General features: G+C 54.9%; 1 protein-coding gene across 1 annotated transcript in view; it reads right to left on the bottom strand.

The window, feature by feature from the left end:
- The window catches only part of LOC106593493 (low-density lipoprotein receptor-related protein 6), a 78,300-nt gene that overhangs the window by 25,181 nt on the left and 36,042 nt on the right, over window positions 1-17,077 (bottom strand). The window contains 3 exon segments of the mRNA XM_045713962.1: window positions 6,427-6,598; window positions 10,398-10,567; window positions 11,660-11,886. Coding sequence (XP_045569918.1) covers window positions 6,427-6,598; window positions 10,398-10,567; window positions 11,660-11,886 — 569 coding nt within the window.

The following is a 17,077-nucleotide window of genomic DNA, read 5'->3' as shown; positions in this document are numbered from 1 at the left end:
TTGCTCAGTGAGGGAGTCCTTATCATGTTTATCACTAGTATTGCTCAGTGAGGGAGTCCTTATCATGTTTAACACTAGTATTGTTCAGTGAGGGAGTCCTTATCATGTTTAACACTAGTATTGTTCAGTGAGTCCTTATCATGTTTAACACTAGTACTGTTCAGTGAGGGAGTCCTTATCATGTTTAACACTAGTATTGTTCACAGTGAGTCCTTATCATGTTTAACACTAGTATTGTTCAGTGAGTGAGTCCTTATCATGTTTAACACTAGTATTGTTCAGTGAGGGAGTCCTTATCATGTTTAACACTAGTATTGTTCAGTGAGGGAGTCCTTATCATGTTTAACACTAGTATTGTTCAGTGAGTCCTTATCATGTTTAACACTAGTATTGTTCAGTGAGGGAGTCCTTATCATGTTTAACACTAGTATTGTTCAGTGAGGGAGTCCTTATCATGTTTAACACCAGTATTGTTCAGTGAGTGAGTCCTTATCATGTTTAACACTAGTATTGTTCAGTGAGTCCTTATCATGTTTAACACTAGTATTGTTCAGTGAGTGAGTCCTTATCATGTTTAACACTAGTATTGTTCAGTGAGGGAGTCCTTATCATGTTTAACACTAGTATTGTTCAGTGAGGGAGTCCTTATCATGTTTAACACTAGTATTGTTCAGTGAGTCCTTATCATGTTTAACACTAGTATTGTTCAGTGAGTCCTTATCATGTTTAACACTAGTATTGTTCAGTGAGGGAGTCCTTATCATGTTTAACACTAGTATTGTTCAGTGAGTCCTTATCATGTTTAACACTAGTATTGTTCAGTGAGTCCTTATCATGTTTAACACTAGTATTGTTCAGTGAGGGAGTCCTTATCATGTTTAACACTAGTATTGCTCAGTGAGTCCTTATCATGTTTAACACTAGTATTGCTCAGTGAGGGAGTCCTTATCATGTTTAACACTAGTATTGTTCAGTGAGGGAGTCCTTATCATGTTTAACACTAGTATTGTTCAGTGAGTCCTTATCATGTTTAACACTAGTATTGTTCACAGTGAGTCCTTATCATGTTTAACACTAGTATTGTTCACAGTGAGTCCTTATCATGTTTAACACTAGTATTGTTCAGTGAGTCCTATCATGTTTAACACTAGTATTGTTCAGTGAGGGAGTCCTTATCATGTTTAACGCTAGTATTGTTCGGTCGACGCGGGCACGCGCCTGAGTCTCACAGTACTGTAACCAGCCACTACCCAAACGCGCTACTTTGTTTCAGCCAGAGCCTGCAAAGCCACGATTCAGCTTTTTGCCGCCTTCTGAGAGCCCATGTGAGCCGTAGGAAGTGTCACGTTATAGCAGAGATCCTTTGTAATGGATAGAGATGGCAAAGAAGTTCAAGAAATGGTCAGACAGGGTACTTCCTGTACAGAATCTTCTCAGGTTTTGGCCTGCCATAGGAGTTCTGTTATACTCACAGACACCATTCAAACAGTTTTAGAAACTTTAGGGTGTTTTCTATCCAAAGCCAATAATTATATGCATATTCTAGTTACTGGGCAGGAGTAGTAACCAGATTAAATCGGGTACGTTTTTTATCCAGCCGTGTCAATAATGCCCCCCTAGCCCTAACAGGCTAAATGACTAAAATGTAAAAAATGGAATGAATACTCCCCCCCCCCCCCCCAGCAGGATAATGCCACAAGGCTTGGATTGTCCCCAGGAACGGTTTCACCAACATGCCAGTGAATTCAGCGTACCTGCCAGTGACCTGCCCAGTCACCTGATCTCAACCCAAATCGATCACCTGTGGGATGAGATGGAACGAGCTTGTTCGGGAGTAGAGATCCACTACGGGCCAACTTGACAACCGTGGGAAGCATCGGAGTCGACGTGGGCCAGCGTTTCCTGGTGGAACGCTTTCTAATTGGTGTTTCCTGATGTGTTGTCCAATCAAGTCTCCTTTCTCAGTGAGGTGGGACGGTGATTTTTCAAAATGGGAATCAAATTGGTCCCCACAAGGATAGTAAAACAAACGTGTGTGTGCGTGTCCACGGTGGGTTGTGTGTTTCACATTCTGGGGCGATTCTAAAAAGAGGGGGGGGGGGGGAACCGCAGCTGGAGTGGAAGCAGCAAAATCGGAAACCAGATGTGGCTCTGGCCCGCAAAAATCTTGTTCTAGATCAAAACATCGTTTTGGAGGAGACCCAGAACCCAAGCTATAACCCACCAACCAACCCAGCAGAACCCAGAACCCAGGCTACCACCACCAACCAACCCAGCAGAACCCAGGCTACCACCACCAACCAACCCAGCAGAACCCAGCAGAACCCAGGCTACCACCACCAACCAACCAACCCAGCAGAACCCAGAACCCAGGCTATAACCCACCAACCAACCCAGCAGAACCCAGAACCCAGGCTATAACCCACCAACCAACCCAGCAGAACCCAGAGCCCAGGCTATAACCCACCAACCAACCCAGCAGAACCCAGAGCCCAGGCTACCACCACCCAACCAACCCAGAACCCAGGCTACCACCACCAACCAACCCAGCAGAACCCAGCAGAACCCAGGCTACCACCACCAACCAACCAACCCAGCAGAACCCAGAGCCCAGGCTATAACCCACCAACCAACCCAGCAGAACCCAGAACCCAGGCTATATCCCACCAACCAACCCAGCAGAACCCAGAGCCCAGGCTATAACCCACCAACCAACCCAGCAGAACCCAGAGCCCAGGCTACCACCACCCAACCAACCCAGAACCCAGGCTACCACCACCAACCAACCCAGCAGAACCCAGGCTACCACCACCAACCAACCCAGCAGAACCCAGAACCCAGGCTACCACCACCAACCAACCCAGCAGACCCTACCAAACTCTCTGGTAGGGCCCCCTCTCTGGTAGGGCCCCCACCCCTCACCCAGTCTTTCCCACACTGCCCCACTGAGCTACGGGGGGGGGGGGCAATTGGGTTCAGATTAAAAGCAACAAACCCTAAGCTTATGTATTGGAACATATCGCACCATGATAATATGCTGTGTGAGGATGCCAACTGTAGAGAACAAAGGGTTGCTTTGAGACTAGTCATTTCCATATGGAAGTTCGAGACCCCATGGAGGGAAATTGGGTAGGACTCACATCGACCCCCACTCCCCTCCCTGCATTACATCTGTACCCATCACCACATGGCGCGAAAGACTCTAACTTCCCACAGTGGCTCAACTGTCAGCACCACGAAAGTCAAGGAATTTTACGATCGGGTTTCTGGAGGTACCCCAAACTTTAAAACGTGGTACCAGGGGGGGATTACAGCTGGGTCATGGTGTAGACTAGTCCTCATAGGAGGACCTCACTGCTGCTCTGGGCTGAGGTACTGATCACAGCTGGGTCATGGTGTAGACTAGTCCTCATACCTCTGGGCTGATGAGGTACTGATCCAGCTGGGTCATGGTGGAGACTAGTCCTCATAGGAGGACCTCACTGCTGCTCTGGGCTGAGGTACTGATCACAGCTGGGTCATGGTGTAGACTAGTCCTCATAGGAGGACCTCACTGCTGCTCTGGGCTCTGGGCTGAGGTACTGATCCAGCTGGGTCATGGTGGAGACTAGTCCTCATAGGAGGACCTCACTGCTGCTCTGGGCTGAGGTACTGATCCAGCTGGGTCATGGTGGAGACTAGTCCTCATAGGAGGACCTCACTGCTGCTCTGGGCTGAGGTACTGATCACAGCTGGGTCATGGTGGAGACTAGTCCTCATAGGAGGACCTCACTGCTGCTCTGGGCTGAGGTACTGATCCAGCTGGGTCATGGTGTAGACTAGTCCTCATAGGAGGACCTCACTGCTGCTCTGGGCTGAGGTACTGATCCAGCTGGGTCATGATGTAGACTAGTCCTCATAGGAGGACCTCACTGCTGCTCTGGGCTGAGGTACTGATTACAGCTGGGTCATAGTGTAGACTAGTCCTCATAGGAGGACCTCACTGCTGCTCTGGGCTGAGGTACTGATCCAGCTGGGCCATGATGTAGACTAGTCCTCATAGGAGGACCTCACTGCTGCTCTGGGCTGAGGTACTGATCCAGCTGGGTCATGGTGTAGACTAGTCCTCATGGAGGATCTCACTGCTGCTCTGGGCTCTGGGCTGATGAGGTACTGATCCAGCTGGGCCATGATGTAGACTAGTCCTCATAGGAGGACCTCACTGCTGCTCTGGGCTGAGGTCCGGATCCAGCTGGGTCATGGTGTAGACTAGTCCTCATAGGAGGACCTCACTGCTGCTCTGGGCTCTGGGCTGATGAGGTACTGATCCAGCTGGGTCATGGTGTAGACTAGTCCTCATAGGAGGACCTCACTGCTGCTCCGGGCTCTGGGCTGAGGTACTGATCCAGCTGGGTCATGGTGTAGACTAGTCCTCATAGGAGGACCTCACTGCTGCTCTGGGCTCTGGGCTGATGTACTGATTAAGGAGAATCTACGGCGCCACAGCAACGTTTCTATGTTACCAACTTGGTAGCAGCTTCTAAGGAGAATCTACGGCGCCACAGCAACGTTTCTATGTTACCAACTTGGTAGCAGCTTCTAAGGAGAATCTACGGCGCCACAGCAACGTTTCTATGTTACCAACTTGGTAGCAGCTTCTAAGGAGAATCTACGGCGCCACAGCAAACAGAGATTCAGAATCTGTCCACCGGAGATTATGTTGAGCCAGAACCATTCCGATGCCCTTCAAACGTGTCCATCGATCGGGTAATAACTCCCTGGTCGTATGACTTCCCTTCTGGAAGGAGATAATGGTCCTGTGACGCTGCTGGGGGACGTGTGTGTGTGTGTGAGGCTGTTCATAGTGGTAGAGTGCCTGTGATGCTGCTAGGGGACGTGTGTGTGTGTGTGAGGCTGTTTATAGTGGTAGAGTGCCTGTGATGCTGCTAGAGGACGTGTGTGTGTGTCAGGCTGTTCATAGTGGTAGAGAGAGCGGTCGCTCCACACGGTGTGCAGCCGAACAGGGTCCCTGGAGCAGCCCCCCCGCAGACACACAGCTAGCTACCCACCCCTCCCCCCCTGCAGACACACGGCTAGCTACCCACCCCTCCACTACAGCCCCCCTCCCCCCGCAGACCCACAGCTAGCTACCCACCCCTCCCCCCTGCAGACACACGGCTAGCTACCCACCCCTCCACTACAGCCCCCCCTCCCCCCGCAGACACACGGCTACCCCTCCCCCCTGCAGACACACGGCTAGCTACCCACCCCTCCCCCCCGCAGACACACGGCAAACTCCCCCCTTCAGACACACGGCTACCCCCCTCCCCCCGCAGACACACGGCTACCCCCCTCCCCCCGCAGAGACACGGCTACCCCTCCCCCTGCAGACACACGGCTAGCTACCCACCCCTCCACACGGCTAGCTACCCACCCCTCCACTACAGCCCCCCTCCCCCCGCAGACACACGGCTACCCCCCTGCAGACACACGGCTAGCTACCCATCCCTCCACTACAGCCCCCCGCAGACACACGGCTACCCCCCCCCCACAGACACATGGCTAGCTACCCACCCCTCCACACAGCCCCCCCCACAACACACCAGCTGATGGAACATGCCAACCCAGCGGAGGGCTGAACGTGACCCACATGAAGACGTTCTGAAAACACTCATCCATCCATCCATCCACTCATCCATCCACTCATCCATCCACTCATCCATTCATCCATCCATCCATCCATCCATTCATCCATCCATCCATCCATCCATCCATCCACTCATCCATCCACTCATCCATTCATCCATCCATCCACTCATCCATTCATCCATCCAGCCATCCATTCATCCATCCATCCATCCATCCATCCATCCATCCATTCATCCATCCAGCCATCCATCCATCCACTCATTCATCCATCCATCCATCCATCCACTCATTCATCCATCCATCCATCCATTCATCCCTCCCTCCCTCCCTCCATCCATCATCCATCCATTCATTCATCCATCCACTCATTCATCCATCCATCCATCCATCCATTCATTCATCCACTCATCCATCCATCCCTCCATTCAGCCATCCAGCCATTCATCCATCCATCCATCCATCCATTCATTCATCCACTCATTCATCCATCCATCCACTCATTCATCCATCCATTCATCCCTCCCTCCCTCCCTCCATCCATCATCCATCCATCCATCCACTCATCCATCCATCCCTCCATTCAGCCATCCAGCCATTCATCCATCCATCCATCCATTCATCCATCCATTCATTCATCCACTCATCCATCCCTCCCTCCCTCCCTCCCACCCACCCACCCCTCCCTCCCTCCCTCCATCCATCCATCCATCAATCCATTCATCCATCCATTCATCCCTCCCTCCATTCAGCCATCCATCCATCCATCCATCCGGTAGGGAAATAGACAGCGTGAAATACCTCTATCTTGTCCGTCTTGGCATCGCCCCAATAGATCATCCGGTCGGCGTAGTCCAGCGCCAGTCCGTTGGGCCAGCCCAGGGAGGTGTTGACCATCACTAGCCTCTCGGTCCCGTCCAGGTCGGCCCGCTCGATCTTAGGAACCTCGCCCCAGTCCGTCCAGTACATGTACCTGGAACGAACCAGAGAGGGGACAGAGGGACGACAGGACAGATGGACAGATATGAGACTTCAGGTTGGGGGTTAATGATGGAGCTCAGGACAGATATGAGTCTTCAGGTTGGGGGTTAATGATGGAGCTCAGGACAGATATGAGTCTTCAGGTTGGGGGTTAATGATGGAGCTCAGGACAGATATGAGTCTTCAGGTTGGGGGTTAATGATGGAGCTCAGGACAGATGGACAGATATGAGTCTTCAGGTTGGGGGTTAATGATGGAGCTCAGGACAGATATGAGTCTTCAGGTTGGGGGTTAATGATGGAGCTCAGGACAGATATGAGTCTTCAGGTTGGGGGTTAATGATGGAGCTCAGGACAGATATGAGTCTTCAGGTTGGGGGTTAATGATGGAGCTCAGGACAGATATGAGACTTCAGGTTGGGGGTTAATGATGGAGCTCAGGACAGATATGAGTCTTCAGGTTGGGGGGTTAATGATGGAGCTCAGGACAGATATGAGTCTTCAGGTTGGGGGTTAATGATGGAGCTCAGGACAGATATGAGTCTTCAGGTTGGGGGTTAATGATGGAGCTCAGGACAGATATGAGTCTTCAGGTTGGGGGTTAATGATGGAGCTCAGGACAGATATGAGTCTTCAGGTTGGGGGTTAATGATGGAGCTCAGGACAGATATGAGTCTTCAGGTTGGGGGTTAATGATGGAGCTCAGGACAGATGGACAGATATGAGTCTTCAGCTCAGACAGCAGTTACCCAGCGACAGGACCCAGTACGAGCCCTGGTTCAGGGTTAGTATAGAGACAGCAGTTACCCAGCGACAGGACCCAGTACGAGCCCTGGTTCAGGGTTAGTATAGGAGACAGCAGTTACCCAGCGACAGGACCCAGTACGAGCCCTGGTTCAGGGTTAGTATAGAGACAGCAGTTACCCAGCGACAGGACCCAGTACGAGCCCTGGTTCAGGGTTAGTATAGGAGACAGCAGTTACCCAGCGACAGGACCCAGTACGAGCCCTGGTTCAGGGTTAGTATAGAGACAGCAGTTACCCAGCGACAGGACCCAGTACGAGCCCTGGTTCAGGGTTAGTATAGGAGACAGCAGTTACCCAGCGACAGGATCCAGGACGAGCCCTGGTTCAGGGTTAGTATAGGAGACAGCAGTTACCCAGCGACAGGATCCAGTACGAGCCCTGGTTCAGGGTTAGTATAGAGACAGCAGTTACCCAGCGACAGGACCCAGTACGAGCCCTGGTTCAGGGTTAGTATAGGAGACAGCAGTTACCCAGCGACAGGACCCAGTACGAGCCCTGGTTCAGGGTTAGTATAGAGACAGCAGTTACCCAGCGACAGGACCCAGTACGAGCCCTGGTTCAGGGTTAGTATAGGAGACAGCAGTTACCCAGCGACAGGATCCAGGACGAGCCCTGGTTCAGGGTTAGTATAGGAGACAGCAGTTACCCAGCGACAGGACCCAGTACGAGCCCTGGTTCAGGGTTAGTATAGGAGACAGCAGTTACCCAGCGACAGGACCCAGTACGAGCCCTGGTTCAGGGTTAGTATAGGAGACAGCAGTTACCCAGCGACAGGATCCAGTACGAGCCCTGGTTCAGGGTTAGTATAGGAGACAGCAGTTACCCAGCGACAGGATCCAGTACGAGCCCTGGTTCAGGGTTAGTATAGGAGACAGCAGTTACCCAGCGACAGGACCCAGTACGAGCCCTGGTTCAGGGTTAGTATAGGAGACAGCAGTTACCCAGCGACAGGACCCAGTACGAGCCCTGGTTCAGGGTTAGTATAGGAGACAGCAGTTACCCAGCGACAGGACCCAGTACGAGCCCTGGTTCAGGGTTAGTATAGAGACAGCAGTTACCCAGCGACAGGACCCAGTACGAGCCCTGGTTCAGGGTTAGTATAGGAGACAGCAGTTACCCAGCGACAGGACCCAGTACGAGCCCTGGTTCAGGGTTAGTATAGGAGACAGCAGTTACCCAGCGACAGGACCCAGTACGAGCCCTGGTTCAGGGTTAGTATAGAGACAGCAGTTACCCAGCGACAGGACCCAGTACGAGCCCTGGTTCAGGGTTAGTATAGGAGACAGCAGTTACCCAGCGACAGGATCCAGGACGAGCCCTGGTTCAGGGTTAGTATAGGAGACAGCAGTTACCCAGCGACAGGACCCAGTACGAGCCCTGGTTCAGGGTTAGTATAGGAGACAGCAGTTACCCAGCGACAGGACCCAGTACGAGCCCTGGTTCAGGGTTAGTATAGGAGACAGCAGTTACCCAGCGACAGGATCCAGCACGAGCCCTGGTTCAGGGTTAGTATAGGAGACAGCAGTTACCCAGCGACAGGATCCAGTACGAGCCCTGGTTCAGGGTTAGTATAGGAGACAGCAGTTACCCAGCGACAGGACCCAGTACGAGCCCTGGTTCAGGGTTAGTATAGGAGACAGCAGTTACCCAGCGACAGGACCCAGTACGAGCCCCTGGTTCAGGGTTAGTATAGGAGACAGCAGTTACCCAGCGACAGGACCCAGTACGAGCCCTGGTTCAGGGTTAGTATAGAGACAGCAGTTACCCAGCGACAGGACCCAGTACGAGCCCTGGTTCAGGGTTAGTATAGGAGACAGCAGTTACCCAGCGACAGGACCCAGTACGAGCCCTGGTTCAGGGTTAGTATAGAGACAGCAGTTACCCAGCGACAGGACCCAGTACGAGCCCTGGTTCAGGGTTAGTATAGAGTCAGCAGTTACCCAGCGACAGGACCCAGTACGAGCCCTGGTTCAGGGTTAGTATAGGAGACAGCAGTTACCCAGCGACAGGATCCAGGACGAGCCCTGGTTCAGGGTTAGTATAGGAGACAGCAGTTACCCAGCGACAGGACCCAGTACGAGCCCTGGTTCAGGGTTAGTATAGGAGACAGCAGTTACCCAGCGACAGGATCCAGTACGAGCCCTGGTTCAGGGTTAGTATAGGAGACAGCAGTTACCCAGCGACAGGATCCAGTACGAGCCCTGGTTCAGGGTTAGTATAGAGACAGTAGTTACCCAGCGACAGGACCCAGGACGAGCCCTGGTTCAGGGTTAGTATAGGAGACAGCAGTTACCCAGCGACAGGATCCAGTACGAGCCCTGGTTCAGGGTTAGTATAGAGACAGCAGTTACCCAGTACGAGCCCTGGTTCAGGGTTAGTATAGGAGACAGCAGTTACCCAGCGACAGGACCCAGTACGAGCCCTGGTTCAGGGTTAGTATAGGAGACAGCAGTTACCCAGCGACAGGATCCAGGACGAGCCCTGGTTCAGGGTTAGTATAGGAGACAGCAGTTACCCAGCGACAGGATCCAGGACGAGCCCTGGTTCAGGGTTAGTATAGGAGACAGCAGTTACCCAGCGACAGGACCCAGTACGAGCCCTGGTTCAGGGTTAGTATAGGAGACAGCAGTTACCCAGCGACAGGATCCAGGACGAGCCCTGGTTCAGGGTTAGTATAGAGACAGCAGTTACCCAGCGACAGGATCCAGGACTAGCCCTGGTTCAGGGTTAGTATAGGAGACAGCAGTTACCCAGCGACAGGATCCAGTACGAGCCCTGGTTCAGGGTTAGTATAGGAGACAGCAGTTACCCAGCGACAGGATCCAGTACGAGCCCTGGTTCAGGGTTAGTATAGGAGACAGCAGTTACCCAGCGACAGGATCCAGGACGAGCCCTGGTTCAGGGTTAGTATAGGAGACAGCAGTTACCCAGCGACAGGATCCAGGACGAGCCCTGGTTCAGGGTTAGTATAGGAGACAGCAGTTACCCAGCGACAGGATCCAGGACGATGGCTCGCGGTTCGTCCAGGTCCTCCGATATGAGGATCTTCCTCATGGTTCCGTTGAGTCGCGTGACCTCGATGCGGTCCGTTCCCGTGTCCGTCCAGTACAGGTTCCGGGCGATCCAGTCCACCGCGATGCCGTCGGGGTGGTTCACCTGAGAGAGAAGAGATCAGGTTAGAGTAGATCCACATGAATGTTGTTCTGGAAGAAGCTCTGCAGAGTTGGTCACTAACTGGCACTTCCTGCTGCTGTTACCAAATGTATTAACTATCTGGCCCAGCCACTTCCTGCTGCTGTTACCAAATGTAGTAACTATCTGGCCCAGCCACTTCCTGCTGCTGTTACCAAATGTAGTAACTATCTGGCCCAGCTGTTAGTGATCTGCTGCTGTTACCAAATGTAGTAACTATCTGGCCCAGCCACTTCCTGCTGCTGTTACCAAATGTAGTAACTATCTGGCCCAGCTGTTAGCGACCTGCTGCTGTTACCAAATGTAGTAACTATCTGGCCCAGCTGTTAGTGACCTGCTGCTGTTACCAAATGTAGTAACTATCTGGCCCAGCTGTTAGCGACCTGCTGCTGCTGTTACCAAATGTAGTAACTATCTGGCCCAGCTGTTAGCGACCTGCTGCTGCTGTTACCAAATGTAGTAACTATCTGGCCCAGCTGTTAGCGACCTGCTGCTGTTACCAAATGTAGTAACTATCTGGCCCAGCTGTTAGCGACCTGCTGCTGTTACCAAATGTAGTAACTATCTGGCCCAGCTGTTAGTGACCTGCTGCTGCTGTTACCAAATGTAGTAACTATCTGGCCCAGCTGTTAGCGACCTGCTGCTGTTACCAAATGTAGTAACTATCTGGCCCAGCCACTTCCTGCTGCTGTTACCAAATGTAGTAACTATCTGGCCCAGCCACTTCCTGCTGCTGTTACCAAATGTAGTAACTATCTGGCCCAGCTGTTAGCGACCTGCTGCTGTTACCAAATGTAGTAACTATCTGGCCCAGCCACTTCCTGCTGCTGTTACCAAATGTAGTAACTATCTGGCCCAGCTGTTAGCGACCTGCTGCTGCTGTTACCAAATGTAGTAACTATCTGGCCAGCTGTTAGTGACCTGCTGCTGTTACCAAATGTAGTAACTATCTGGCCCAGCTGTTAGCGACCTGCTGCTGTTACCAAATGTAGTAACTATCTGGCCCAGCCACTTCCTGCTGCTGTTACCAAATGTAGTAACTATCTGGCCCAGCACCTGTGAGGTGACGATGAACTGAGCGTCAGAGCCGTCCAGGTAGGACCTCCTGATGGCCCGGACCTCGTCGTCGGTCCAATAGACGTGTCCGTCCACCGGGTCGTAGTCGATGGCGATGGCGTGGCGGATGTCGTCCGTCTGGAGGATGACGTCGGTGAAGTCGGGCGTGTCCAGAGAAATGCGGCGCAGGTCAGTCCTCCGGGCCAGGAGGAGGAGCTGAGTGGCACCTGGAGGGGGGAGAGAGATGGGAGAGGTGAGTCACCTGGAGGGGGGGAGAGAGATGGGAGAGGTGAGTCACCTGGAGGGGGGAGAGAGATGGGAGAGGTGAGTCACCTGGAGGGGGAGAGAGATGGGAGAGGTGAGTCACCTGGAGGGGGAGAGAGATGGGAGAGGTGAGTCACCTGGAGGGGGGAGAGAGATGGGAGAGGTGAGTCACCTGGAGGGGGAGAGAGATGGGAGAGGTGAGTCACCTGGAGGGGGAGAGAGATGGGAGAGGTGAGTCACCTGGAGGGGGAGAGAGATGGGAGAGGTGAGTCAACTGGAGGGGGGAGAGAGATGGGAGAGGTGAGTCACCTGGAGGGGGAGAGAGATGGGAGAGGTGAGTCACCTGGAGGGGGGAGAGAGATGGGAGAGGTGAGTCACCTGGAGGGGGGAGAGAGATGGGAGAGGTGAGTCACCTGGAGGGGGGAGAGAGATGGGAGAGGTGAGTCACCTGGAGGGGGGGAGAGAGATGGGAGAGGTGAGTCACCTGGAGGGGGGAGAGAGATGGGAGAGGTGAGTCACCTGGAGGGGGGAGAGAGATGGGAGAGGTGAGTCACCTGGAGGGGGGAGAGAGATGGGAGAGGTGAGTCACCTGGAGGGGGGGGAGAGAGATGGGAGAGGTGAGTCATCTGGAGGGGGGAGAGAGATGGGAGAGGTGAGTCACCTGGAGGGGGGAGAGAGATGGGACAGGTGAGTCACCTGGAGGGGGGAGAGAGATGGGAGAGGTGAGTCACCTGGAGGGGGGAGAGAGATGGGAGAGGTGAGTCACCTGGAGGGGGGAGAGAGATGGGAGAGGTGAGTCACCTGGAGGGAGGAGAGAGATGAGTCACCTGGAGGGGGAGAGAGATGGGAGAGGTGAGTCACCTGGAGGGGGGAGAGAGATGGGAGAGGTGAGTCACCTGGAGGGGGGGAGAGAGATGGGAGAGGTGAGTCACCTGGAGGGGGGGAGAGAGATGGGAGAGGTGAGTCACCTGGAGGGGGAGAGAGATGGGAGAGGTGAGTCAACTGGAGGGGGGAGAGAGATGGGAGAGGTGAGTCACCTGGAGGGGGGAGAGAGATGGGAGAGGTGAGTCACCTGGAGGGGGAGAGAGATGGGAGAGGTGAGTCACCTGGAGGGGGAGAGAGATGGGAGAGGTGAGTCACCTGGAGGGGGGAGAGAGATGGGAGAGGGGGAATACAGGAGGGGTGGAGGAGAGAGAGAGGGTCAGGGGAATACAGGAGGGGTGGAGGAGAGAGAGAGGAGAGGGGGAATACAGGAGGGGTGGAGGAGAGAGAGAGAGGAGAGGGTCAGGGGAATACAGGAGGGGTGGAGGAGAGAGAGAGAGGAGAGTGAATACAGGAGGGGTGGAGGAGAGAGAGAGAGGAGAGTGAATACAGGAGGGGTGGAGGAGAGAGAGAGGAGAGGATCAGGGGAATACAGGAGGGGTGGAGGAGAGAGAGAGAGGAGAGGGTCAGGGGAATACAGGAGGGGTGGAGGAGAGAGAGAGGAGAGGGGGAATACAGGAGGGGTGGAGGAGAGAGAGAGAGGAGAGGGTCAGGGGAATACAGGAGGGGTGGAGGAGAGAGAGAGGAGAGGGTCAGGGGAATACAGGAGGGGTGGAGGAGATAGAGAGGAGAGGGGGAATACAGGAGGGGTGGAGGAGAGAGAGAGGAGAGGGGGAATACAGGAGGGGTGGAGGAGAGAGAGAGGAGAGGGGGAATACAGGAGGGGTGGAGGAGAGAGAGAGGAGAGGGGGAATACAGGAGGGGTGGAGGAGAGAGAGAGGAGAGGGGGAATACAGGAGGGTGGAGGAGAGAGAGAGAGGAGAGGGGGAATACAGGAGGGGTGGAGGAGAGAGAGAGGAGAGGGTCAGGGGAATACAGGAGGGGTGGAGGAGAGAGAGAGGAGAGGGTCAGGGGAATACAGGAGGGGTGGAGGAGAGAGAGAGAGGAGAGGGGGAATACAGGAGGGGTGGAGGAGAGAGAGAGGAGAGGGGGAATACAGGAGGGGTGGAGGAGAGAGAGAGGAGAGGGTCAGGGGAATACAGGAGGGGTGGAGGAGAGAGAGAGAGGAGAGGGGGAATACAGGAGGGGTGGAGGAGAGAGAGAGAGGAGAGGGTCAGGGGAATACAGGAGGGGTGGAGGAGAGAGAGAGAGGAGAGGGGGAATACAGGAGGGGTGGAGGAGAGAGAGAGGGTCAGGGGAATACAGGAGGGGTGGAGGAGAGAGAGAGGAGAGGGGGAATACAGGAGGGGTGGAGGAGAGAGAGAGGAGAGGGAATACAGGAGGGGTGGAGGAGAGAGAGAGGAGAGGGTCAGGGGAATACAGGAGGGGTGGAGGAGAGAGAGAGGAGAGGGTCAGGGGAATACAGGAGGGGTGGAGGAGAGAGAGAGAGGAGAGGGGCAGGGGAATACAGGAGGGGTGGAGGAGAGAGAGAGGAGAGGGTCAGGGGAATACAGGAGGGGTGGAGGAGAGAGAGAGGAGAGGGGGAATACAGGAGGGGTGGAGGAGAGAGAGAGGAGAGGGGGAATACAGGAGGGGTGGAGGAGAGAGAGGGTCAGGGGAATACAGGAGGGGTGGAGGAGAGAGAGAGAGGAGAGGGTCAGGGGAATACAGGAGGGGTGGAGGAGAGAGAGGAGAGGAGAGGGTCAGGGGAATACAGGAGGGGTGGAGGAGAGAGAGAGGAGAGGGTCAGGGGAATACAGGAGGGGTGGAGGAGAGAGAGAGAGGAGAGGGAATACAGGAGGGGTGGAGGAGAGAGAGAGGAGAGGGTCAGGGGAATACAGGAGGGGTGGAGGAGAGAGAGAGAGGAGGGGGGAATACAGGAGGGGTGGAGGAGAGAGAGAGGAGAGGGTCAGGGGAATACAGGAGGGGTGGAGGAGAGAGAGAGGAGAGGGTCAGGGGAATACAGGAGGGGTGGAGGAGAGAGAGAGGAGAGGGGGAATACAGGAGGGGTGGAGGAGAGAGAGGAGAGGGTCAGGGTAATACAGGAGGGGTGGAGGAGAGAGAGAGAGAGAGAGGGTCGGGGGAATACAGGAGGGGTGGAGGAGAGAGAGAGAGGAGAGGGGGAATACAGGAGGGGTGGAGGAGAGAGAGAGGAGAGGGTCAGGGGAATACAGGAGGGGTGGAGGAGAGAGAGAGAGGAGAGGGTCAGGGGAATACAGGAGGGGTGGAGGAGAGAGAGAGGAGAGGGTCGGGGGAATACAGGAGGGGTGGAGGAGAGAGAGAGAGAGAGGGGGGAATACAGGAGGGGTGGAGGAGAGAGAGAGGAGAGGGTCAGGGGAATACAGGAGGGGTGGAGGAGAGAGAGAGGAGAGGGTCAGGGTAATACAGGAGGGGTGGAGGAGAGAGAGAGGAGAGGGTCAGGGGAATACAGGAGGGGTGGAGGAGAGAGAGAGAGAGAGGGTCAGGGGAATACAGGAGGGGTGGAGGAGAGAGAGAGGAGAGGGTCAGGGGAATACAGGAGGGGTGGAGGAGAGAGAGAGGAGAGGGTCAGGGGAATACAGGAGGGGTGGAGGAGAGAGAGAGAGGAGAGGGGGAATACAGGAGGGGTGGAGGAGAGAGAGAGGAGAGGGGGAATACAGGAGGGGTGGAGGAGAGAGAGAGAGGAGAGGGTCAGGGGAATACAGGAGGGGTGGAGGAGAGAGAGAGAGGAGAGGGGGAATACAGGAGGGGTGGAGGAGAGAGAGAGAGGAGAGGGTCAGGGGAATACAGGAGGGGTGGAGGAGAGAGAGAGAGGAGAGGGAATACAGGAGGGGTGGAGGAGAGAGAGAGGAGAGGGGGAATACAGGAGGGGTGGAGGAGAGAGAGAGAGGAGAGGGGGAATACAGGAGGGGTGGAGGAGAGAGAGAGGAGAGGGGGAATACAGGAGGGGTGGAGGAGAGAGAGAGAGGAGAGGGGGAATACAGGAGGGGTGGAGGAGAGAGAGAGGAGAGGGGGGAATACAGGAGGGGTGGAGGAGAGAGAGAGGAGAGGGTCAGGGGAATACAGGAGGGGTGGAGGAGAGAGAGAGAGGAGAGGGTCGGGGGAATACAGGAGGGGTGGAGGAGAGAGAGAGGAGAGGGGGAATACAGGAGGGGTGGAGGAGAGAGAGAGAGGAGAGGGTCAGGGGAATACAGGAGGGGTGGAGGAGAGAGAGAGAGGAGAGGGGGAATACAGGAGGGGTGGAGGAGAGAGAGAGAGGAGAGGGGGGAATACAGGAGGGGTGGAGGAGAGAGAGAGGAGAGGGTCAGGGGAATACAGGAGGGGTGGAGGAGAGAGAGAGAGGAGAGGGTCAGGGGAATACAGGAGGGGTGGAGGAGAGAGAGAGAGAGAGGGGGAATACAGGAGGGGTGGAGGAGAGAGAGAGGAGAGGGGTAATACAGGAGGGGTGGAGGAGAGAGAGAGAGGAGAGGAGAGGGTCAGGGGAATACAGGAGGGGTGGAGGAGAGAGAGAGGAGAGGGGGGAATACAGGAGGGGTGGAGGAGAGAGAGAGGAGAGGGTCAGGGGAATACAGGAGGGGTGGAGGAGAGAGAGAGAGGAGAGGGTCGGGGGAATACAGGAGGGGTGGAGGAGAGAGAGAGAGGAGAGGGTCAGGGGAATACAGGAGGGGTGGAGGAGAGAGAGAGAGAGAGGGTCAGGGGAATACAGGAGGGGTGGAGGAGAGAGAGAGGAGAGGGGGAATACAGGAGGGGTGGAGGAGAGAGAGAGAGGAGAGGGGGAATACAGGAGGGGTGGAGGAGAGAGAGAGGAGAGGGGGGAATACAGGAGGGGTGGAGGAGAGAGAGAGGAGAGGGTCAGGGGAATACAGGAGGGGTGGAGGAGAGAGAGAGAGGAGAGTGAATACAGGAGGGGTGGAGGAGAGAGAGAGAGGAGAGTGAATACAGGAGGGGTGGAGGAGAGAGAGAGGAGAGGGTCAGGGGAATACAGGAGGGGTGGAGGAGAGAGAGAGAGGAGAGGGTCAGGGGAATACAGGAGGGGTGGAGGAGAGAGAGAGGAGAGGGTCAGGGGAATACAGGAGGGGTGGAGGAGAGAGAGAGGAGAGGGTCAGGGGAATACAGGAGGGGTGGAGGAGAGAGAGAGAGGAGAGGGTCAGGGGAATACAGGAGGGGTGGAGGAGAGAGAGAGAGGAGAGGGGGAATACAGGAGGGGTGGAGGAGAGAGAGAGGAGAGGGGGAATACAGGAGGGGTGGAGGAGA

The sequence above is a fragment of the Salmo salar genome, unplaced genomic scaffold (genome assembly GCF_905237065.1).
Source record: "Salmo salar unplaced genomic scaffold, Ssal_v3.1, whole genome shotgun sequence".
In the NCBI taxonomy this organism is placed as follows: domain Eukaryota; kingdom Metazoa; phylum Chordata; class Actinopteri; order Salmoniformes; family Salmonidae; genus Salmo; species Salmo salar.
The sequence above is the reverse complement of the archived record's forward strand: the minus strand, read 5'-3'. Positions and strand labels throughout refer to the sequence as shown.